Source organism: Lepisosteus oculatus, chromosome 2 (assembly GCF_040954835.1).
Source record: "Lepisosteus oculatus isolate fLepOcu1 chromosome 2, fLepOcu1.hap2, whole genome shotgun sequence".
Lineage (NCBI taxonomy): Eukaryota > Metazoa > Chordata > Actinopteri > Semionotiformes > Lepisosteidae > Lepisosteus > Lepisosteus oculatus.
This window is the reverse complement of record NC_090697.1, coordinates 41,594,180-41,620,349: the sequence shown is the minus strand read 5'-3', so window position 1 is coordinate 41,620,349 and position 26,170 is coordinate 41,594,180. Positions and strand designations below refer to the sequence as shown.

Here is a 26,170-nt window from a genome sequence, read left to right as displayed (position 1 = left end):
ATAATGGGTGGTTCTGTGGCTAAGGATCTGCACCTGTGGCTGGAAGGTTGGCGGTTCATATCCTGCGACTGGCAGAGAACTCCTACTCCTTTGAGCCCCTGAGCAAGGCCCTTAATCACAACTGCTTCAGGGGTGCAGTATAAATGTCTGACCCTGCGCTCTGTCTCATGGAGAGCAAGTTGGGGTATGCAAAAAAGACAAATTCCTAATACAAGAAATTGTATATGGCCAATAAAGTGATATATCTTATCTTAAAAATAAAGAGCACTTTTTTTTATAACTTTCGGTCTGTTTTCCTTAGGCCTACCTATTGAAAGACTTGCTAACCTTGCTAAGTTTTTCGTCTGCTAGATTTACTTTAGTATAATTTTGATCATGATATTTAATGTTCCCTTTTAATTTTAAAAGATATCTTCTAAAATATGAAAGAATTTAATATACCCACACTATGACTACATTTTGAGGAAAATGATGTGTGCAGATGTGCAGGAGACTAATTATACAGATAGAACTTCTGTGAAACACTGTGCTACAGAACATTTTTTGTTGCTACATAAATTATTGTGATTTTAGTATGATTCCAATGAAATTCCTAGAATTAAAACTGAACAGCAAATTCCATTCTGTAGAACAATGTTTATTATTATTACTTGTTCATTGTTTATGTACTGTACAGCATGACATATTTTGTGATTAATGTGATTTATTTGATTTATGTACCATAAACTGACACTGAAGAGTAATGCATATTCTTTCCACAAGACTCAACTTGAATGCCATGGCTTTTATTTAAAAAGCAAACACCTAATACTGTATGTTTAATATTTACATACAGTTTATAGGTACATAAAAATGTATCTAAATGTCTTTGTTGATGCATCTTTTCCCTAATGCTATTAAGAAATGTATTCTTTCTCCTTTTTGGAGTGTCACTCAAAGCAGGCAACACACAGCATTCATTTTGTTTTTATTATTACTTTCCTTTGGAGTAGTGATGAGAACACATAAAGTACACGTGGAAGAATAATCATGCCACAAAATTGCATAGAGTCTTTTTTAGTATGTTTTACAAAAAAAATATCAATGCATTTTTAACAATTCTATCATTATAGACCAAATATGGATACGGTATCCTCTGAACATATCAGATATCATATTAAAGGTCAATCACAAAGTAAGACAACACTCACAGACATCTGAATACAATTTACAAGAGCCACATTTATTTTTAAGAAACACAAGCAAGGTCCCTTTAAATCTTAATGTTTTCCTTTGCTTCTTATTGTTTTTATTGTGGAATCATGTATCAAGAACCCCAAAAACCGTATATATTAAATATAATTAATGGAAATAATGAAGTACTGTATACAGAACAAGAAAAGATGAAAAAAATGTCTGGCATTTAATGAAACTCAAATGAAATCTTTCTAAAATACTGTTCATTTCAAGCTGAACTCAGTAGTGTATTAAAAGTGCACAATCTATTTAAATACAGAAAGCTTCATGTAATACAATGGCAATGTACACAGTAATGCATTTCACACATTCAACATCTAACAAGGCAAACACATTAAAGGCACAGGACTTTTAACATCATAGAGACCTTTCTATTTTTTAAATTTATCTTAATCAAATAAAGTCTTAAATTTAATTCAAGTAATATTAAAATCAATAAAAAGACATCCTTTTTTTAAATTGCAGTGGTTTAAAACAATTTCAATGCATTAAAAAGCCAACACTAACTTTTACTACAGAACCTGGCACTGTACAGAGTTATTTTATTTAAAAGAAAAGTGAAAAAAGCAAACATTCCAGATTTTTAAATGGCTCCCATTTGATGATGTGGCAAAGATGCTACCGTAAGTTCCACTGCAAATGTACTGCATATTTCACATGTAAATGGTTGACTTGCAAAGCTGTAAGTTTCTACAAAATACTAATTTAAGAGATTTTTATAAAATGCAGCATTGTGTGTGTTTTGGATATCTATTAAATAGTTTTAAAAAATCCACCTTGACTAAATAACATAAATTTTGAAGAAGAAATCAATTTAAGGCCATATATTATTAAATAAATTATTGAATGGTTGCTGAATAAATAAAATATCTTTTGAAACAATTAATGTGTATTATTTAAATTTAGATTTTGTTTTTGAAAATAAGCTACTCTACATCTGTAAATCACCCAAAAACAAACAAACACTATTGCCTAGGATACCTACACATTTATTTATATAGTGCCTTGCAAAAGTATTCATAGTATTCTTTTTTTAAATTACAAAATGATTCAAACACACTTTTTAAACTTAAACAAATACTCCCAAATACTCCAACTGAAGACTTCTGAGGGCAAGATAAGTTACACTTAAGGTCAGCGAAAATAAAAGAGTTAAAAGAGAAAAAGGTCAGCAAAAATAAAAGAGTTAAAAGAGAAAAAAAAATTATTGCATAAGTATTCAGACCTTTAAACTCATTAATATTTTGAAGCACCTTTGGCAAATCTTTCTGGGTAGGTCTCTACCAACTTTGCACACTGGTTTGCTACAGTGTTTGCCCATTCTTCTTTGCAAATTTGCTCTAGTTCTGTAATGTTCATTAGGGATCACTTATTGACAGCAATATTCAAGTCTACACACAGACTTTGAATTGCTTTCAAAGCAGAACTTTAATGGGTCCACTCAAGGTCTCTTCTTGTTTATGCCACTCCAGATTAGGTTTGGTCTTGTGCTTTGGGTCATTGTCTCACAGGAAGGTGACTTTTTGTCCTAGCTTTAGGCCTGAAACAGGTTTTCTTATAGCGTTTGCCAGTACCTTGCTTCATCTATTTTCTCATCAGTGTTGACAAGCTTCTAAGTGCTTGCTGATGAGGAGTGGAACTATAGCATACAGCGTTGTGTTTGTGTCAGATATAACACTTTCCATTTAGAAGGTTTCAATTTTGTCTTTCTAAGTACAAAACCTTTTGCTACATGTTTTCATTATCTTTTAAATGCTTTGTTGTAAGCTCTGTCCAGGAACTGAGATAGGTTTTCTACTCTGGCCAGCTTTTTAGTGACTGGGCTCATCAGTTAGGTGTCTGGGTGTTATGAGCCACAGTCCACTTCTTATTATTATAGGGATATTGATCATAATAAATATGGATATTATATTAAGTGTTTTGAATTTTCTTATAACTTTATTCCTGACGTGCTGTTCTAAAACGTTTTTCTTTCAGTTGTTTTGTGAACTCCTTAGTATTCAAACTGACAGGAACCTCACAGAGACAGGTGTTTTTATTCTTAACACCTCATGAGAACAACTATTACCATTATTATTACACACAGAAAAAGGCCATTCATTTAACTGTGTAGCTAATTAAAGCAATTTTGTGTACGTAAATTCATTTATTTTTGAAAACATAAAGGATTTGAATACTTATGCAATCATGACTGTTCCATTTACTTTGTTTTTTGCTTTGAATGTCTGGAGTAGGTTGTGTATGCAACAAATATTAACTTCTACTTCAGTGCGTTATGATTACATGTTTTATAGCAAAAATATCTGAATACTTTTGCAAGTAATTTGCAACCTACAGAGAAGTGACGATACTTAGAAGTATAGAATATAGGTAAATGTGAAAATAACTGTATTGTTTCTGTAAAAGAAAACAGAGGCAACAAACAAAAGTAATTGTAGATTTATTCAGAGAAATGTAGAGGAGCAGGTCTATTGTTAAAACCATATTAATCATGTTAGTCCTTGACTTAGACACATTTTTAAAATTGTTTAACAGTAGTTTAATACATCTCTCTAGGGATCCTTCCATAATGTGTGATTATATACTGTACAAATTTCAATGATTACCTGTTTCAATATCCATGTTAAATCATTTGAGCTGTATTTCATTTTGGTCACTATAAGAACTATTATGATTTTATTTCCATTATTATTTTGAAGTTAGCAGCTGCAAACCACCTACAGCTTTCAAATACTGTATATGACATTGTATCTGCTGAGAACAATTAGATTTCTAATTTGATTTCCTTCTTTAATAGTTACTTATAGTAATTCAGTTCTTGATCAGGAACCATAATGAGAAATAGTGGTTATCTTTTATTTCAATTAATTATAATAACTGTGTTATAAAAATACAGAATACTGTAGAACTGTCAAAATTAATAAAGTTCTTAGTGGGTAATGTACATTTTTAAAGTTCAAAATAGGTGAAATAACTATATACTTTACTATAAGAAGCTGGTGAATTTTTTTTTTAAATATGATAAAAGCTCAGGTCTCATATATAAATCTTCATATTGTATTTTCTTCTTCTGAAAAGGGTATCAGCCTGATACCTCACTGGAAGGAAGACCTCAGGATCTGTTCATAAAAGTTTCCTTTCCATAAGTGAAAGTGAGAAAATACAATATGAATTCAGTGAAAATAAATATAACAATATGCAATTTCTGTTTGTGAATCTATGTATTTTCCTGTTTTTTAATAAACATTGAAAGAAAATTTTCAATCTATATCTATGTCAATGAAATTTCACATTATTCACTAGACATCTAACATTTACATGTGTACAATGACACGCAAATTTACCACTTTGTTTAGTCATGCATCCCTGAAACTTTTGTAATTAACCAAACTGTCCACAGCAGAACTGATTACTGGCTTGGTTATGCAAACAAAAGTGTAGTCCTAGAAAGCATATTAGCCAGATATTAAAAATAAAAGAAAAAAATACAAAAAAGTCAATAAATCTCTTAAATATCATATAAAGCAAATATCAAGAAATAACCAGCAGCAACAAATATCTATCTGTATAAGAACAAAGGTAGAACAGCAAGCCACCAGTGCTTGCAGACAAAAGCAAATTACCCTTACTGTTTCAGTGCAAATATACAGTGTAAATGCCTCTTGGGTGCTGTTACATACAACCAGAAAAGGACTTGATATCCTTATTTATGTCTGCAGTGTATGATCAGGAATTTGGGTTTGCTTTGCCTGGCACTTTAAGAAATGCTCACAAAAGTACACCTTGCTTCACCAATAAACACAAACATTCAGGCTGTTACTTAGGTCACCAAAGTATAAACTAATATTATTATTATTATTATTATTATTATTATTATTATTAATAATAATAATAATAATAATAATAATAATAATAATAATAATAATAAGGTTTTAGCATATTTAAATCTAAAACACTGGCACCATAACCCATATTACATTAAAAGCATTAATAAGAAATTGACTGCACTATTACACTTTAATTTTTTTTAAAGTAAAGTAAGTAAAAAAATTGAAACAAAAGTTCCTTCCCAAGAAGTGATTCAAGTACATTTTGTTTCCTGCATTTAGAATCTACAGTAACTAATTAAAGCCACTGTTTTAAAACAGCAGGGCATAAATGTCTGAAGTTGTCAGAGAAATAGAAAAAAAATAAAGTAAAATTAAAATTAAGAATTAGCCCAAATCCCTGGAGAATCGCCTACAGTGGTGTGTCAAAGACTTTTTCTGGCATTTCTTCATCTACATCCTCCTCAGACTGCTGGGGCTTGTGGTTCAGTTTTCCACTGTCAGATGCCATGGAAGAAGAGACAGTTGAGTGATCTCCATCTTCAGTGAACTTCCCTTTGGTCGCCTCCTGCACAAACTCCTGAATCTCCACTGGAAGCCTCCTGAACTTGTCTTGGTATTCCTGGTCAAGCTCGCTTTGCAGCTGTAAATAAGATAAGCAGCAGTATTATCAATGTGTCTAATTTATAACAAAGAAAACATTTCTGTTTTAACATTTTGTAAAACCCATTAAACCTAGAGTAGTATCTGCAATAACTGCTAATGTAGGCTTCTTTAATGCAGCTAAATTCAAATGCCCTATTGTAGGTATTAAAGGTTGTAATCACAACAATATTTGTTGAAGAAATTTTACATTCACCAGTTGATATCACAAATAATATACTACATGAGAACCTTAAGTGACAGTTTTTAAAGTTCACCAACATGGGTTTGGAAAGAAAATTTCACTTACAGCACACCCCATAAAAGAAAAAAAAATGAAATACAGTACTTATTCAGCACAACTTTAAAGCATACTTTTAATTCTTTTGGGTTCAGAGATTAGGCATTTTAGATCATATTGAGGCAGAACTGGAAACAACTGTAAGCCATGCATTAGTAATTTATGAATGATATATCGTCTCTACAGGTGCAAAAAAAAGTTTGTGAATGCTTTGGAATTACCTGGATTTCTGCATTAATTACTCATCAAAATGTGGTCTGATCTACTGTAAGTCACAATAATAGACAAACACAATCTGCTTAAACATACAAACAAGTGTGCTTCTTCTTGTCAGTACTGTACACATCGTTTAAACCTTCAAAGTCTAGTTTGGAAAACGTATGTGGAACCTCTAGGCTAATGACTTCTCCAAAAGCTAATTGGAGTCAGGTGTTCCAATCAATGAGATGAGATTGGAGGTGTGGGTTGGAGGTGCCCTGCCCTACAAAAAGGGCACACAAAGGTTGGTTACTGACAGAGTCTGCTCTTCTCAAGAAAGAACTGTCCATGTGAACTGTGCCTTGATCAAAAGAAATATCAGAGGACCTTAGAAGAAAAATTGTAGAGATGCATAAAGCTGGAAAAGGCTACAAAAGCATTTCTAAAGGCCTGGGTGTTCATCAGTCCACAGTATGACAAATTGTCAACAAATGGAGGAAATTCAGTACTGTTGCTACTCTCCCTAGGAGTGGCAAAAATCATGGCAAGAGTGCAGTGGGCAATGCTAAAGGAGGTGAAACAAAACCCTAGGGTAAAGGCAAAGGACCTGCAGAAATCTCTTGAACTTGCCAAAGTCTCTGTTCATGTGTCCACTACAAGAAAAACACTGAACAAGGATGGTGTTAATGGAAGAACACCACGGAGGAAACCACTGCTCTCCAAACAAAAACATTGCTGCACATCTCAGGTTTGCAAAAGACCACCTGGATGTTCCACAATGCTTCTGGGAAAATGTTCTGTGGACGGATGAGATAAAAGTTGAACTCTTTGGTAGAAATGTGCAGCATTATGTTTGGAGGGAAAAAAAGTACTGCACACCAACACCAAAACCTCATTACAACTGTGAAGCATGGTGGAGGCAGCATCATGGTTTGGGACTGCTTCGCTGCCTCAGGGCTTGGACAGCTTGCTATCATAGAGATAACAATGAATTCAAAATTGTATCAAGAAATACAATAGAAGCTAGAAGTTGGGTGATGCAACAAGACAATGACCTGAAATAGGAGTAAATCAACAACAGAATGGCTTAAAATTTGTGTTCTGGAATGGCCAAGCCAGAGTCCAGACCTCAACCCAATTAAGATACTGTGGCATGACCTGAAAAGTGCTGTTCATGCAAGGAATCCTAGAAATATCAATGAACTTAAACAGTTTTATAAGGAGGAATGATTACAAAATGTAATTATCTCTAAAATTCCTCCTAACCGTTGTGCAAGTCTCATCAGCAGCAACAGGAAACATTTGGTGGAGGTTATTGCTGCTAAAGGAGGTTCTACCAGTTACTAAATACAAGGGTTCACATTCTTTTTCCAGCCTGGACTGTGAATGTTTAAACAATGTATTCAATATTGACAAGAAGAAGTATAATTGTGTGTTATTAGTTTAAGCAGATTGTGTTTGTCTATTATTGTGACTTAGTTGAAGAACAGACCATATTTTTATGAGTAATTAATGTAGAAATCCAGGTAATTCCAAAGGGTTCACAAACTTTTTCTTGCAACTGTATATAAATGCTAGGTAGCCACAACATACTGTAAAAGCTGGATAGGTACAGATGCAGCCATTCAAAATGCATGCTACAACCCCGTACCCTGCGAAATTATCGACAAATCAGCACATTATACTGCAGTATGACCAACAGGCAGCACCCGTGGTGCATTGGTTGTTAGTGAAACGATTGCTTTATTTAATCTTTTACTGTGCAGGTTTAAATCTGCTAAATATTAATTATTAATAGGGAAATTTTAGTAGCTGAGCATAAAAAGAAGAGGACCATAACACGTCTGAAAGTCAAAAACTATATCAATTTAGGAACATAAACACATTACGTAAACTGTATGGTATTGGTAGTTTAAATAAAAAATACACACCAGTATTCCACTTTCTTCATAAACATTTATGAAAGTCTTTCATTTGTTTACATACTGTGGTTATTTTTTGGAAATTGTTTTACATGCTCCTTCTGACTATATAAAGTTTATATACGTCATAAAAAGTTATAATGTTTTCACCTTTTCTATGAATATTTGCACTTGTTATTGCAGTAAAAAAATGCATACTTTGATTTTTAGGGAATTTTTAGAGAATTTGATTAATATGGAATATAATATGGAATCGCGTATCTAAATAAATTTATAATGCTATAATTATATTCATATAGCTCAAATTATTACAGCGCACTGCATCAATTTGACTCACTCACCCACGATTACGTGGAAACTTTTTGCATTTTCTGTTCAGTTATAGCTTAAGCTGTCAAGCGGTGCATTGCTGTTATGGCTTAGACATCTGACGTGCATGCTGGAGGTTGGGGGTTTGAACCCAGCTCTTTCCATGAGTTTTCTTTTAACAAATAAATATTTATATAGCGATTTTTAATTTGACTCATTCAAGCATGCTTACTTTCAAAACATTTTAAAGCTGTTAATCTCGGCTGTGTTTCCAAGCAGCCCTAGACGATCCGGGTTCAGTACCCGCTTACGGCACAAGTTTTTCTTCTAACAAATACTTCTAAAAAATAAAATAGTAAGTACTATGTACACTATATTAACATGTTTTTATTTTTGTATATATATTATAACATATTCAGTGTTAAGTTATATTAATAATGAAAAAAATACATGAATTAACAAACATGATAAAGTCAACTGTTCAACCAGTTTGATTCAAAACACTTTATTCAGTGGGACAATATAACAGATGCTCGAAGCCTTAAAATGAAATCCTATATATTGTAATTAGAAACAAGAATAACAAAACGGTATTAAAATTACCATTTAAACAATAATAATGTGTCTGGTCATTATTAACAGTATTAATTTAATAATAATTTCAAGCTTCAGAGTCATTTTTTCTTCAGTTTTCATAAGCTTTGCTTATAAAAATACCTATTTATGAGACACAATGTTTTTGTGAACAAATGACAAGGAGCCTTCAACCTACAGGTTTAAAGATTGTGATTTGTGAAAAATTTCACAGCTTTTATTTAAACAATATCTAATACCTGTTTGCATTTCTAGAAACCTTAGTTTGAATAAAGCGGATCCCAGGTGCAAGTGACTTCATAACACAGGAAGGCATTATGCTATATTTTTTATGCATCAGTTGAAGCCTTCTGAAGTCTCTTAAAAACATAAAAATGTAACATAATATTGTGTGGCATGATGGGCAAAAGATTCTTTTAATTTTAAGAAAATCAAAAATAGCATACAATAATGCGTGTGCCTTAAATAGATATTGCATGGTTTTAAAACCCATAAAAAACAGGTTTAGTTAAAAACAGGAAATCCACAAAAAATTGGTCATTTTTCTTCCTTGTGATCATCTTAGAATCTTTATGTGAGCTGTAAGTCTTTTTAACTGAAACATTTTAAACACTTCAATTTTGTGAACGCAACACGGATTCCGTACAGATACAGTACAATCACATTTTCCTGTCTTCCCGTGGTGTGAAATGAATTAGCAGGTGATTGAGAAAACATTGCACCGGCCACTGAGCTCAGTCAGGGAAGAGGTGACACCGATTGTATTTCTGACTATTATGTCACAGTTCAATATTTTACATACATCTAAAGTCAGGTGTAAGGTGCATAAACTATTAGTAATCAATAATTAGTATTAAAATTCACACTGTGATAAATTGTTGCATTTCCACATCTTGTTCAAACATATGTTACTGTAAATCTGACTATCAAAAAACCAGGGTTCACTTTTTTTCTGTCTCTCCCTACTCTTTCTCACCTGCTGTGGTTCGGACACAGAATGGTTAAAAATGGGAACAGGTGAGGCAGGCAGAAGGAAGGGGGGGGTGGGAGGTGTCTTCCCACCTCTATGACTAAAGAAAGTGTAAAAGAAAAATGGTTTGAGCGACATACAGAGCCAAGAAGTTTGATGTGGTCTTCTGTGCTTTAAAGGTACACTCCTTGTGGAAGAATTTTCACCTCGAATATTTGCACAGAAGCAAACTGAATACAAAATGTACTTGCAAGAATAGCGATTACAAACATTAAAAAAACATACTTGCTTAATACTGTTATACTGTACAGTGTATTAAAACACTCTATGGTCACTAGACTGTGAGTAATGCTACCTACTAAACCTCTTTTCCAAAATTTCACAGGGGCAAGGTCACACAGCTGATTCACAGATGGATACAATTTTATCTAGCAAAAATTCAGATATTTGTCAACATATTTACTAAAACTATCCATCTCAGTAATCTCACTGTTAGTCTCACTGACAGCCCAGTGCTCACTCAATGTTCACACTCCCAGTAAAATAAAAAAAATGTTTTCTGCATTGTCACCTCGCACCTCAGTCATTTCACTGACAAAGGGTGTGATGTGTTAACACAAACTCTGCTTAACAGAGCAACTTGTAAGAGCAATGTGACTTTCTGCTCAATTAAATAAAGCTACATTACAGACAAATTTTAAATTCTTCAAGCAAAATTAGCTGTCTATCAAAATCTTCTACTTTGCAAGCAGTACACGACTTCTCAAAGGTACTTCTTGTCTCTCGTGCAAACTCAACAAAGGTTTATTTTTTATAATTCCAAAATTTGAATGGTATGCCTTAGGGACTCATTATAGTATTGTAGCGAATACGGTTCACACAGGAAAATCAAAATAACCCCCCCCCCCCCCCCCCCCACAGCTCGGTATCACCGCCCGCTGTTCCAAAGTCATATGGTTTCAAAGTATGTGTGAAATATCTTTTCTTACTCCAGTTATTAATCCAATCTATTTTTATTAATCTGGCTATGTACAAAATATATCCAAAAGGATCGCTGTAAACATTAAATTCCAAGCTGAAAAGACAAGACTCAACATGTCTTCTCTAACTCTGAATTTGTTACAATGTTTTAATAATATATTCTGTATTGCATTTAAATTGGACTGTTTTTACAAACATCAGAAGAGGTTCACAATAAGCTATAATAGTGGACTATTTTCTGCTCTGATCGCACTTTGAACCACCTATGTGAAGGTCGCTACATTACAGTGCTCATTACCACTATAAGGACAATAGAAGTATTTTTTTTTAAAGAAACAAATGTGAAAAGGTTTTCAAAACGTCTGCTTGTAATACTTTAGCTGCTTAGTTACACGATTCCATAATAATAAAACTATCAAGTGATGTTAAATCACTACATTTATCTTTTTACAATAACAGCAAGTGTTGTTCTTACTACGCATTCTTAGAAAAGGACAAAACGTTATAACTTTTTATGAAGTACAGAATATAAGCTTAATAATTTTAGAACAAGCACATTAAAATCAGAACCCATGTAAGTTATCAAGTTAAAGACTTTGATGCATAAAATATTTATACATATTTAAAATATTTATGATGAAGGTGGAAGGTTGTGTACGGTTGTCCAACTGAGCAATCTTGCTTTCATAAAATATACTGACTTTTTCATGTTTAATGATTAACATGCTGTAATAGTTTAAAATATTAAAAATCTAAAGAGTATACAACTTAAATTCTTAATTGTAAATAGATTGTCACTCAGCAGTGAACGGGATTCGAAACGGCATTTTCTGGTGACAGCTCAAATGCTGTTCATAAGACGTTAAACTTTATTAGCTCCACCTGGCGGTTTTACAAAGTGCTTCCGGATACTATTATCCATTTTCAATTTACATGCGGTATGATGCAGTATATTGCACCACACCCACCGCGTTTTAACACAGCATACTCTGCGAGTTTTGAATGGCTGTATCTGTAGTTACCTTTAATCAATAAAAAATATTGTATGGCCTTTATGGTTCATAAGGAATTTTGAATTAGGATTTAGGAATTTACCTGTGCTCAACAAATTTTCTTCAGTAATAAAATGATAATACATACTTTACGGGTATCTCCTGTTTTGTGTATCTAAAGATTCACAAGGTCTCCAAATAGTTATTTCTACCAAATTTAAAAGAAAGTCCCAAATCAAACCTTATTTTCCTTGTGTGACACTTGGATGAATGGATTAAGTCAGAAGGAGTTTCTTTGTTGCATATGTAAAGGATAGCTCTTTTTGAGCTCTGAACCAAATTAGTGGATGTCACTGGGGGACTGTGTAAACTTCAGTGGTTGCTGCTGTTCAATTTACGTTTCTGTAGATCAATAAAGTGTCTCCGTGTCTTTTGAATATCTACCCCCAGTACCAGGTGTCAAGCCAGAGGTCAGTTCACAGGAATGTTTAACATATACAGAAAGATGGTGGGTTTTATGAACTGAATTTGAACTTTGATTTTTCATGACTGTTACTGCAAAGGGTTTAGCATCCCTTTCAATCCCTTTCACAAATACCTTAATAAATTAGGTCTATTATTTGTTTTCCTAAAAATCCTAAATTTAAAACAACATTCCTAAATTAGTGTTGATATCCACCAACAAAATGACTCCTACATGTGAGGAATGTAAAAAAAAAACCAAGCAGGTGGGGCTTGGTACTTTTGTACAATATACTGTATTGTATTGTAACATGGGCTTACTGTAAGTAGCCAAAATGTAACTTTAACATTAAATAACTTTTTAACTCTACGTTTTTCTGCCATTTTCTTTCTGTAGGGACACTATCTATGTGCTAAATTCTGTTTTGTGCCCTTACTGTACCTTTAAAACTATGGGTATTTTGACAAATTACAGAAAACTATAATTTGATCTATAAAGGACACAGACCAATTCATTACATCAGGAAAGAAGACATCTCTCCAGATTGAAATACAATTTAATTAAATATACCTGCTGCAGGTACTTCTGAAATCAATACAATGTGGTTTAATTGTAATGTGTAATACAGCCATTTAAAACAAGCGGGGTGCGCTGCGGTATAATGCGGTGGGCGTGTTGCATCAAAACACAAATTACCATATGCACATTAGATTATGTTAATAGTATCCGGAAACACATTGTAAAACCGCCAGGAGGAGCTAATAAAGCTTAACTCTCATGTACAGCATTTGAGCTGTCACCAGAAAACGCCGGTTTTGAATCCTGATCACTGCTGAGGGAAAATCTTTATTCAATTAAGAATTTAAGCTGTATACTCTTTAGACTTCTAAATTTAAACTGTGTATTACAGCATGTTAATCATCATTCATTAAAAAGCTGGAATATTTTATGAAAGCAAGATTGCTCAGTTGGGCAAAAGTACACAACCTACCTTTATCATAAATATTTTAATCATGCAGAAATATTTTATGCATCAAAGTCTTTACCGAAGACACACCAGAAAAACTACACACCAGTATTCCACTTTCTCCCTAAACATTTTAAGCATCAAAGTCTTACATGTGGTTATTTTGGAAACGTTTTTACTTGCTCCTTCTGAACATATGAAGATTATATATTTTGTGAAAAATGATAGTCTTTTAACCATTTCTGTGAATTCGCTCATTCGGCTTAAACAAATGCATACTTTTAGAATTTGATTAACAGGGAATATAATATGGAATCGCGTATCTGAACAAATTAATAACAATATAATTATATTCATGTACTGTCTGGCGGAATAAACTGAAGAGATAGTTAAAGCGACACGGAATTATTAAGAATTATCACCTCTTTTTACACTTGAGAACAAATGAGAACATTCCACTTAGTGGGCGATGCATTGTTATCTCAATCACCTGCTACTTCGTTTTACACCACAGGAAGACATGAGAATGTGATTGTACTGTATCTGTACGGAATGTGTGTTGCGTTTACAAAATTAAAGTGTTTAAAGTGTATAATTAAAAAGTAAAAAAAAAACTTAAAGCTTACACAAAGATTATAACATGATCACGAGGAAGTGTATTGCATGTCTACTAGTCTAACCCAATTTTGATTAAAATTGCAAACGCGTGTTTAATTAAATGCCTTTTTTGATTCACAATCTGACATTGAAAACCGGGGTAAAGTTAGCTTAAAGTTCAAAAACTATTTTGGCATTGTGAATGTTTTCACAGCCTTCACTTCGTCATTTTTATGCCATTTTTTTGACCACGCACAAATATTCTTATGTTCATATCTTCGCAAAGGAATCAGTGCGAATTTTAATACTAATTAAATGACCGCAGGCACTTTCAACCCCCTCTTCTCTTCCCAGAGTAGAATAGTCTAACCTTCGGTGGATATTTTGGGTTTTGCGTGTTCACATATCTCCCCTTTTTATAAAACGACATGGTTGAAAACCGTTCCAGAGCCACTGTTGTTTCATCAGTGAAAAGTACATCGTGAAATGCCTCTCCCTGTTCAATCCATTGAAAAAAGGAAAAGGAGCGTCTGATGGTCATAAACGATATTAATTTAGGAACAGCATCAGAGATATTTTTTAACTGCACTGCATCGGAGAGAATGCCATAGCGCTTTTTTTTTTACTCCCTTGTGGAAACGGGCTTCCATAAGAATCAGTATAGCTTCTGGGAAATACATTTTTCCTGCATTAAAGTTGAACTCGTTCAGAGTGCCCTACATTACAAAACTCCAAGCGTTTCATTTTGAGCTGAAGACCTCACACCTGAAGAAGGATTCACAGCCGAAACGTTGCAGGCTGACGTTGGCTACCCACCAAAGTAAATGTATTGCAGTAAATATTTATATAATTATATCTAATTTTTTTTCTTTTTTAAAAATTAAAAAAATAATTTGACCAGCCTAAGAGGGGGGTCTGCTCTCATTGACAGCTGACACTCCTCCATACACTCAAGTAAAAAATTAATAACGCCAATGTAAACGTCGTATTTACAATTTGTTGATTGTAAAAATGTTAAGTTCTCTAAAGCTTTCTCAGTCAAGTATGATAATTTACCTACGGAGCTGTGTAAGCATGCGTAGGCAGCAAAAGATCAGCTAAACTGGGAAGAAAACTCTTTCAGAAAAAATGTTTCAGGTGTGAAGAACACAGATCCCCAATGCAATTTCAACCAAACCTTGGTGTATGGGGACAAACCTGTCCCCATACACCCTGCCCCCACTGCGATTAGAATATACACATAGCACTGAAATCTTTAGAGTAGATGATCAGGTGTTTCGCAGACAAAAGCATAGTACATAATTCAGGCTTTATGAACTCACACCTGGGATTCGATTAATTAGGGTTATTAATTATTAGAGTTCATAAAGCCTGAATTACTGTACGTACTATGCCTACGTCTGCAAAACACCTTTGCTAGTTAATGCTACTTCACTTTCTTGGGCGTGATTTTTTTAGGCAAAAACCAGGCTAACTGACTTGTTTTGTGATCTTCCTAAGATTTTAAGCGCAGTGTCAAAGTGATTCCATATGAAAGGATTCATATGAAAGGCAGTGACATCACCATCCTGAGGTGTTTGTGTGTGGCAGATCTGTGATATGGTTGAATGTGAATTGTGGTGAGTCTCTGATTGAGGAAAAAAAGATCTGTTGAGCTGTTCTAGATACCAGGAAGACAACATAATATGATTTTTTCTATATTAAACGTGTATTTTAAACATCTAATTAACAAGTAAAAACCTTTAAGTGTGTGTGTATGTGTCTCTCTGTACTCAGCTGTACTGAAAAATAAAGCACCATTATTCATTTAACGAGTGCCTGAGTCACTGTGTCCGTCCTATATAATAATGCCACAATATTATAAACGCCCCTTAGGCTGGGCAATCGAATTTTTAAATAAAAAAAAAAGAAAATGAGATGTAATGATGTGTTCACGCTTAACTTAGAAATTGCATGACTTTAAAAGCGATAAAAACAGGTTTCGATAGTTAATAACCACCTTTTATGCACGAAAAATGGGTGATTTTTCTTCCTTGTCATCGGATCTTTCTTGGAAAAATGTCTTACCCACTGCAAATCGGGCACAGAAGGGTTAAAAAGGAAGTCAGACAGGCAGGGGGAAGGGTGAGTTGTGAAATAGTTACCTGACCTGGATAAAGGAGTTTGAAAATAAGTGGATTTACACCTGTGAAAAGCGTTCCAATTGTAATACGATACGGAAGACATTATTCTTAAAAATAGTCTTGTACGGTCTGTAAACTGAAAATGTATGAAGGAGACATGTTGCCTATCACCTCTTTTTACACTTGGAAGAACATTAACTGAAGATATTATTAATAACCTTTTAAATCTGAAGGGAGATCTAAAGGGATCCACACGGTACAGGTTCCTGCTACCTGTACCTATTCAGAGGGAAAGACGGTGACGTCACCGCACAGGCGAGCAGACACACCAGGTGTATGGGTTAAATATATTTAGATCTTTGAATTAATATTGTTATTATTTCTTTAGCCTCACACTATTGTTTAATAATACTCTTCTTGTGTCTAATTTTTAGTTAAGCAGGATTTGAGCTACAGACCATAAAAAAACAGGATTCACTTTTTTCACATATTGATGATAATGATATCAGTAGCAGTTTGAAACTATTTGTTGTTATTAATAAATGCCTTAGAATCGAACATGTTGTGATATTTAGAAATATAAAAAAGTCAATAGAGTGTCAATAATGACACTCTGATAATAGAGTATACAAGATGGCGCCGTGTTAGTGGCAGCGTGCTACAGCAGCTCTGTGTCTTTTTGTTGTCTTTTTGATTCTTTCAGTTGGTTAATGCTAGTGTGTTCGTGTTTTTTCTTCATACCTTTGCCGGCAACTAGATTTGCGATCACAACATGATGGATACTAGGAAGTTGAGAAACTTTTTCTTGTTTTTTCTGATACTCGGACCTCTGTGGCTATCGGGTTGCAATGCCGATAGCCACAGAGGCATTATCTACACACGGGACCAGCTGATCGCGCTAGCGCGTCCGGCTCTACTCACTGGAGAGAAGCCATCGGTGCCGAAGGAGCTGAGGAGGAGAAGCCGAGGCTGTAGGGCTGGTGCGACGCGAAAGGCGAAGAGAAGGAGATTTAAACCCTACCTTCCTTCGATCATCATGGGAAATGTGAGGTCCTTAGCGAACAAGATGGACGAACTGGGAGCATTGGTGAGAAGCCAGAGGGAGTATCGTGAATGCAGTATCATGTGTTTCACCGAGACGTGGCTGCAGGAACTTATTCCGGATTCGAACGTTACCATCGGCGGCTTTCAGGCGGTGCGGGCGAACAGAAACACCGAGAGCGGTAAGAGGAAAGGAGGGGGGCTCGCGGTGCTTGTCAACAACAGATGGTGTAATCCTGGACATACTCATGTTAAGGAGTGCGTCTGTAACCCGGACATCGAACTGGTAGCCGTAGGACTGCGTCCGTACTATCTGCCGCGGGAGTTTACATGCGCCATCTTTGTTGTTGTTTACATTCCACCTACGGCAAATGCAGAGGTAGTGTGTGACGTCATAAACACAGTCACAGCCAGGCTACAAACAAAGCACCCAAGCGCTTTTATAGCTATTTCAGGGGACTTTAACCACGTATCTATTTCCACCACTCTGCCTACTTTCCAGTTTGTTAAGTGCCCGACCAGAAAAAACAAAACACTGGACTTATTATATGCCAATGCTAAGGATGCATATAGTTCCAAAGCCCTTTCCCCCCTTGGCAGATCAGATCACAACCTTGTCTTGCTTACACCACTATACAAGCCTATTGTCCAGCGCCAACCTGTGACCATGAGGACTGTGAGGAGATGGTCTCAGGAGGCTATGGAGGATCTACGTGGTGCTTTGGAGGCCACCGACTGGGATGTGCTGTGCGAACCACATGGGGACAACATAGACAGCATGGTAGACTGTGTCACAGACTACATTAACTTCTGCGTAGACAACACCATCCCCACCAAAGACGTACACTGCTTTTCCAATAACAAACCCAGGATCACCAGCAACCTTAAGGCTCTTCTGTATGACAAGAAGAGAGCCTTTAGGAGGGGAGATAAGGAAGAGGTCAAGCGTGTACAGAGGGAGCTAAAGCAGAAGTTAAAAGAGAGCAAGGACGCCTACAGGAGGAAGGTAGAGGACAAGCTACAAAGGAATAGGGTGAGAGATGTATGGAGCAGCATGAGAGAGATCACTGGCTTCAAACAGGCGGGGGGTGCAACAGAAGGGAACCTGGAGATGGCCAACGAGTTGAACCAGTTCTTTAACAGGTTTTATTCTGGGTCCTCTGTGGCGCAACACCCATCCCCCCACAGCCACACGCTCCCTAACCCTTCACAGCTGCGACTGCCCAACACCTCCTCCATGTATCAAGGGTGAGCAGGAGGAGGAGTACAGAGGACTGGTCAGCAGCTTTGTGGAGTGGTGTGGGGTGAACCACTTGGAACTGAACGTAACAAAGACATAGGAACTGGTGGTAGATTTCAGGAGGAAAAACGTCAAACCTACTCCTGTCTACATCCATGGGAGTGGCGTGGAGATGGTGGACTTGTACAAGTACCTGGGAGTGCACATGGAATGGTCTAAGAACATCGAGGCCATCTATAAGAACGGACAGAGCCTACTTTACTTCTTGAGGAGGCTCAGGTCCTTCGATGTGTGTAGTAAGATGCTACACATGTTCTATCAGTCGGTGGTAGCGAGTGCCATTTTCTACACAGTGGTGTGCTGGGGCTCTGGGATTAGAGCAGTGGATTCTAACAGGCTGAACAAGCTCATCAGGAGAGCAAGCTCTGTCATTGGGTCTGACCCAAACTAGAGGCCATCATGGACAACTTCTCCCATCCCCTCTATGACAGGCTTGCAGGAAGGAAGAGCATGTTCAGCAATAGACTGATTCATCCACGGTGTGACAGGGAGCGCTACAGGAGGTCATTCTTGCCTTCTGCCATAAGACTGTACAACGCATCCACCTTGCGTCTTGGCAGAGGCAACATCGACAGTGACCTGTTTCTGGACTAAACGCATCTACACATCTACTGCTACATCTGTTCTCTTTCTTTTTCTTTTTCCCGTTTACAACCATTTTTTGTGCAATATATGCCAGGGACCTGTGCAATACATTTATATTTATATCTATATTTACATCTATATTTATATTCATATGTGTGATACGATTTCTCTGTGTACTGTTCTGTTCTAGTTTGTTGTTGTGTGTCCGGACTGTGAGTAACTCTTGTATTGTATGTATTGTACTATTATTATATAATTTGTTACACTGTGTTGTGTTTGTTAAGCTGCTGTTGCACTGCAATTTCTCTCACGGGATTAATAAAGTATCTATCTATCTAATATTGCTATTTTGCTATTGCTATTTTAGTTTTTTAAAGAAATGTTTGTTAAAAGAAAATTTGTGCTAATAGCTGGATTTGATCACCCAACCTCTAGCTTATAAGTCAGTCACTAAAACCATCATGTCACTGACACAGTCACGTGTGTATAAGGTTAGTTTAGGTTGTTGGGTACATTCTACACACTTAGTTGATTTTATATTAGTAACACTAGTTTAGTACGGGTGAGTGCCATTTGTCTTGTATGGTTTTGGGTAGTCAGTGGAGGTTAGCTAGGGTGTTGAAGACGCCGAAGACCGTGTGTTTCGGGTTTTCTTTTGCAGTCAGGTTACCTTTCCCTCACTTTCCTAGCCAGCTCCATTTTTGTTTATTTTATTTTCTAGTTCCTTACCCCTGTGTGTCATCGTGTCTTTCCAGTCACTTATTCAACTTAAAATCATCACTTTTGCACCCACCTGCTTCCAAAAATTATCCTAAATGTTACATCCCTTTACCCCTAGACACTCGTAACACAAGCAGTGAAACATCCTTATACATATCAATAGATATGTGTATATACTACTACTGTTTGTGTTACAGTACATTAATATAATTATATCGTTATTAATTTCTTTAGATACCTGATTCCATATTATATTCCCTATTAATCAAATTCTAAAGTATGCTTTGTTTACTCTGATAACGAGCATATTCGCAGAAAAGGCTAAAATGATCACTTTTCACAAAGTATATAAACGTACAGTAATATGGTCAGAAGGAGCATGGAAAAACGTTTCCGAAATAACCACATGTAAGACTTTGATGCTTAAAATGTTTAGGGAGAAATGGAATACCAGCAATATACAGTTTACATAATATGTTTTTGTTCCTAAATTAATATCGTTTATGACCTTCAGATGCGTTATGCTCCTTTTCTTTTTATGCTCAGCTCCAAAAAAATTCCCTTTAGTGGTAAAATTACATATAAATATTCAATACTAAGCGGATTAAAATGTGCACAGTAAAGAGATTAAATGATTAAATCTTTTCACTACTGACCAATGCACCACGAGTGCCCCTGTAGGTCATTTTGGCCAGCCAATCACATACAGCGGTACGGCACGGTGGCTCATGCGTAGTTGCCCGCAGTACGGGTTTGTACCGTGCATTTTAAATGGCTGCATCTGTAGTTTACTTCAAAGTAATATATATACATAACCATCCCATATTGAGGAGAAAGATACTGGAAGTATTTATGACAATACTCAAACAATACACAATATATAACAATAGTCTGAGAAGTTATGGAATATTTTTAAAACTATATGAATTGGCATTCATGTGAGATAAACAGTAGCATAACTGGACATAAACATGTACAGTAAATGTGCCCATGTAACAGAATTTTATAAACATGAAAGGCTATGCATATATACAGTAGTAGACAGAAGAGAGATTTCTATAAAAAAGGCCCTGAAAGTCTTGGCTGCCATCATAGAACACAGCTAAGAACACTTTTACTCCATGTGTGGTCATTTCTTTTTGTATAGCAATGCGCTGCCAGGTTTGTTTTATCTTCCATGAGGCTTTGTAAAAGTACTACATTTCTTTGTAAAATGGGTTGATATGTTGAGGCCTTAAGCTCACTTTTACCATGTTAGAAAATTGTGGACTACTCAAGGAAGTTCACCAAAGTTACATTGGCTTGTCATGTACAAATCACATATAAAAAATATTTTAAACTCTACAACAAATGTACTAAAAACATTTATAAATAACTACTGTACACCATGTTCTTTCACTGTCTTGCATTTGCAAGTTGATTTGAAGTCAAAGGTTGTTTTTCAAGCTCTGACACTCTTCATGATTAAAAATTATGTAATTGTATTAATTCTGATCCAATAATTGCTTTAATGCTAATTTCACTGTTTAACTACAAGATTCTGTCTCACGGGAATACAGTAATTAAGGAAAAGAACAAAAAATGAATTATGAAATCAGAAATGAAAAGCCTCAAATCTGTGAAACATAGAAAAAAAATCATGACATACAGAAAATTGAAATGAGACGAGAAATGTGGTTGTGTCATTTAAGGAGACTACATATCTTTAATGATACAACACATCTTTTTCATTCTAAGTTTACAATGTGTCTATATAGTAGTATATAAAGAGGTATGTTGTGTGCCTATATAAATACACATAAAATCTTTGTGAATCAAAGTTCAGTAAGCATTTGAATGCTGTACTTTTAACATTATGTGCAATGATCACTATGTTTTTTTTTTCTTATAGTTCTGAATTCTAAAATACTTACAAATTATCAAATAAAAACAAATTGCTTACCATGGTCTAAGTCTAATTCACACAAAACCAAACAACCAGGTTTGATTTTAAATAAATCAGATCTTCCAATTCTAAAATAACTACTACGTATAAAGTAACTCAGGAGTTTAGAGTTTTTCTTTAACAATGGCTTTGGTCAGCTACTTAAGAGAAGGGTGTAAAACTACGACTAAGGGAGTTGTTTATATACTACATACAATATGTACAAACATATCTGCCAGTTACAATGGCAAATACAAAGCACAGTTTAAAGTACTGGTTTTGTATATGTCAATTTACATTTTTCAACATTGTTTCAACATTATAAAATACTTTATTAATAAGTTAATTTCACATATAGTATGCATACTGTATATCCATATACTGTAAATCCATTGGATTTCTACATACTTTAATAATTTACAGTAATACCATAATTAGTGTGTTCTGATATTTCATGAAGAATAACTCTTAAGAAGTTATCAAACCCACTGGCATAATTTCTTAAGTTATCAAAATTATTCCATACAGTATTAAACAATATTTTTATACAGAGTATAAAAATCATGTAGAGTAATGTGATTCTTGAATGATTATGGTAATGGATGTTAGAAGAAGATTTACTACTGAGTTCTATTTAAATAAAACTATTTCATAGTTTTTTTCTTAAGTGCTGTAAATCTCAGAAACAGAAACTAAAAATGGTATATGATTATAGACATTCTATAAGTTAGTATTGAGAAAAAGACTATTGAGACTATTGAGAAAAATACAGTAGGACTTTTTGACTTCGGAGCGATGTTAATTCATACAGGATGTTTCAATATAATGTACAACTGAGTGCCTAAATATTCATTTTTTATTTAGATTAACTTCATAAAATGGAGTAGATGATTAAATAAGATGCAGAAGGAAATGTACAATTAAATTATTAGTACTTTGATAACATGCTTATTGAGGAAGCTCAGCTCATCAAAAGTAATCCTAGAGATAATGTACGGAAAATCAGCCTGGCAGAATACATAAGACACAACTTTTATTGTATGTAACTGTAATGAAATTCATAATTTAAACTAAACAAATTCAAAATAGAAAGATTGATACTCCAGAGAGTTTCACAATTGCTTTCAATAAGATATCCCTCCTACAATACTGGACATATTTTAAACACAGAAATATTTGTTCTTACACATCCCCAAAACAAATTGTGTACTATGGCCATTTCATAGATTTATTTGAAGGAGTCCAGAATTTGTGAATATTGACTTTATTCACATCAGATGGTCACAATAAATATTGGCTGTTTAAATTTTTAAGACTGAGTTTGTTCTAAAGTTTAATCTTTATATGCTCTGCACAGATAGGTAATGAGTGTCCTGCAGTCTCCTGCAGTGGTGCAGTGGCTAGTATTGCTGCCTCACAGTGCTGAAGCCCTGAATTCAATTCCAGAACCTAGAGTACTATCTGAATGAGGTTTGTATGTTCTCTCTGTGTTTATTTGGGTTACCTCCAGTTGCTCTGCTTTCCCCCCAGAGTTCAAAGATAGACTGGTAGGTTAATTGGTTTCTGGGAAAATTGACCTTGGTGGGAGTGTGTGCATGTCTGCGTGTGCCATTGTGATGGACTGGCGTCCCCTCCAGGGTGTATCCTGCCATGCACCTGTTGCCTGTTGGGATAGGCGCCAGCTACCACGCAACCCTATATTTGATGAAGTGGTAGAATGGATGGATGAAAAAGTCAAGATTGCATAAGTAATAAAACAATTTGCTGGGGCAAATCTGAATAAACGTAGGTGTATACAATTACCTTAATTCTCCAATTACTTGAGTCACTTCTGTTTGTGTACAATAATAGTAGTTCACAAGTAAATAAATTAATAATTCACCTATGTTTGTAGTCCCTCATTCAGATAGTGAATTTAAAGCAAGGTTTCAACAATAAAACCATGAAGACCAAGGAGCTTTCAAAACAAATCAGGGATAAAACTGTAAAGAGTGTAAAACACTTAAAAAACACTGAACAAACACCCAGATAAGCAGCCAGGTAAGGAGAAATTCAAGGAGAGTTAAATGAGAAAAAATGTCCATGGGTCTGAAAAAAAAAACAAAAAAACAAAAACAAAAACAAATCCCACTTGGTTTGGAACAAAGCAACGAAGAGATTCTGCAAAACACATGTAAAAACATTTTGTTGTGAGGCAAGATAAAATTGGAATTTTAATTGAAACCCACTATACTGCATCACTACTATACCTGCTGTTGAGCTTTGTAGTGCAATTGTGTTATAGTTGTGCTTCTCATTAGTAGGGACTGGGAAGCTTGTCAAGACAGAAGGGAACATAGATGGAACACAATCTTAGATTAAAATCTGCTTCAGACAAATATTTGGGACATACAGTATACTGTATTAAACTTTAGACAGGCCAATGATCCAAAGCACAATGCCAAACCTATACTAGAGACTTAAGAATAAGAAAGTGACTGTCCTTGAATGGCTAAGTCACTTGAATTCTATTGAAGATATGTGGAAGAACCTGTGAACTGCTGTCCATAAGCAATCCCCAGGCAACTAGAGAGAGTTTGAGCAAATCTGCCATGAAGAATAGATGAAAACTGCAAAACGTCAGTGTGTTAAGTTGGTAATTTATTTAAAAAGAGATGCAGTAGTAATTGCTGCCAAAGGAGCTTCTACCAAATATTGAGTTCACAGGTCTGAATATTTACTTTGAGCTTTTTCTCTTTTGTTTTTGCTGACATTTACTGTAACATATCTTCTTCATAGAAGTCTTCAGTTTGAGCACTCAGGTTTTGAATAAAACTGTATGTTAATCATATGTATGCATCATTTAGTAATTAAAAAAAACAGGACATAGAAGGCTCTAAATACTTTTGTGAATCACTACAGTTCTTAGAAAACACAATGACATTTATTTTAAAAATCTAGCTAGATTTAAGAATACCTATTTTTAAACATGCAGGGTCTAGAACATCAATTAAGCCTTTTTAATAGCTACTCATTTTCACATAACCACATTAACAAACACATTTACTGTGAAGGAACAAGTAATAGGTTTATTCCATGCTGAAAAGAGAAGAAAGAAAACACAACGTTTCGGCCGTGGAGCCTTCTTCAGGCATGCATTCAATCAAAATGGAATGACCTTTTCTAAGGGTGTTCTAATATGGGGGCATGAAGTGACATTTCTATTCACAATCCACGCTTAAATGTAGTGTCTTTTTTAAAAGATCTGTTGGGACTACAGAAATATCTGACAGCTCTAGAGGCTTACGATTACAAGGGCTTATTCAAGGGCTTAAATTACTGTACCTAATGAATCTTTTCTTTTTTTTAAAGAAGACTTCGCTCTTAAAACTCTCCAGTGAAAGAATAGTTTGTAAAGTTGAGCTGTAAGAGCACTGTTGTTTACTGTGGCCAGTTAATGTAACTGAATATTATTTATCTAAATGTAATAACTGTATTGTTTTGTATATTTTTTTTAAATCGTAACAGTGAGACCCCCATGCATGGATATTTAATTTCACCAAAGCATACATTTTCAGAAATTCTCATTGTAAAATATCAATGATGAAGAACGTTATCTGAAATGTTATTTGGCAGTTAGAAAACCAAACAGGTACAGTATACTTTGCCTCGCCAAAGAGAGAAGGTACAGCTATGTCAGAAATACTGTGGTCTGCACCAAAATGAGTGTGTCTCTGCTATTTTCTGGTTTTATCCTAAACAGCTAGTAAGGCACTCAAAAAAATCACCAGAACAGTACAACTGTTACATATGAAGAACTGAAGTAGTACATTAGTATTGTTTAAAACACACTCATGACAAAAAGCCATTTTCTCTTGTATTTTTACTTGTATTATTCTAGTATTAAATAACAGTGTTTTTTGTCGACTCATAGTGAGTCTGCTATCCACAATGCTTTCCAATATTCCAATTAGAATTTACTAATTGGATTACTTAAACAACTTCTATTTTTCCTCAGGCTATGTAATTTTTTTTCTTTCACATTAAAGAAAGATGAGACTGATATGAAGCACACACATTATTTAACATGGTGACAAGAGAGAACTCTGGATCTCAGATACAAACATTTAAGGACAAAATTAAGAAAACCCTGAGTGAAATCTCAGAGGCAGAAAACAGCATTGAGGATTTTATTTCTTTCACTGATTTTTTAATTCTTAGTTACTAATACAATTCTAGGAAATATCTTTAGTCTTGTTATTGGAAGGTGAAGTATATGTATGGGAACAGATAAAGGTTTATTCCATGCTAAAAGGGAAAGAAAAGAGACAGAACTTTTCAGCTGTGGAGCCTTTTGGCATGGAGGCAGTGTGCTTTACTATAGTGCTGCCAATTTGGGTTTTATCCCCAGTTCAGAATGCCCTTCACTGCTACACTGGCATACACAAGCTTTCTAGTGTGGCGAAGACGAGCATAATAAGATGAGGTACAGTAGTAAT

The 26,170-nt window shown here is 35.0% G+C and overlaps 1 protein-coding gene across 2 annotated transcripts in view; it reads right to left on the bottom strand.

Annotated features, from left to right (window-relative positions):
* Positions 1 to 950: 950 nt before the first annotated feature.
* plcb1 (phospholipase C beta 1) overlaps positions 951 to 26,170 on the bottom strand; it is a 385,213-nt gene continuing 359,993 nt past the window's right edge. Inside the window, exon 33 of one of the 2 annotated variants that reach the window (XM_069178665.1) lies at positions 951 to 5,706. In XM_069178665.1, coding sequence (XP_069034766.1) covers positions 5,476 to 5,706 — 231 coding nt within the window. In that variant the 3' untranslated portion in view covers positions 951 to 5,475. The remainder of the gene's footprint in view (positions 5,707 to 26,170) is intronic. The other variant, XM_069178666.1, reaches the window with a different exon arrangement.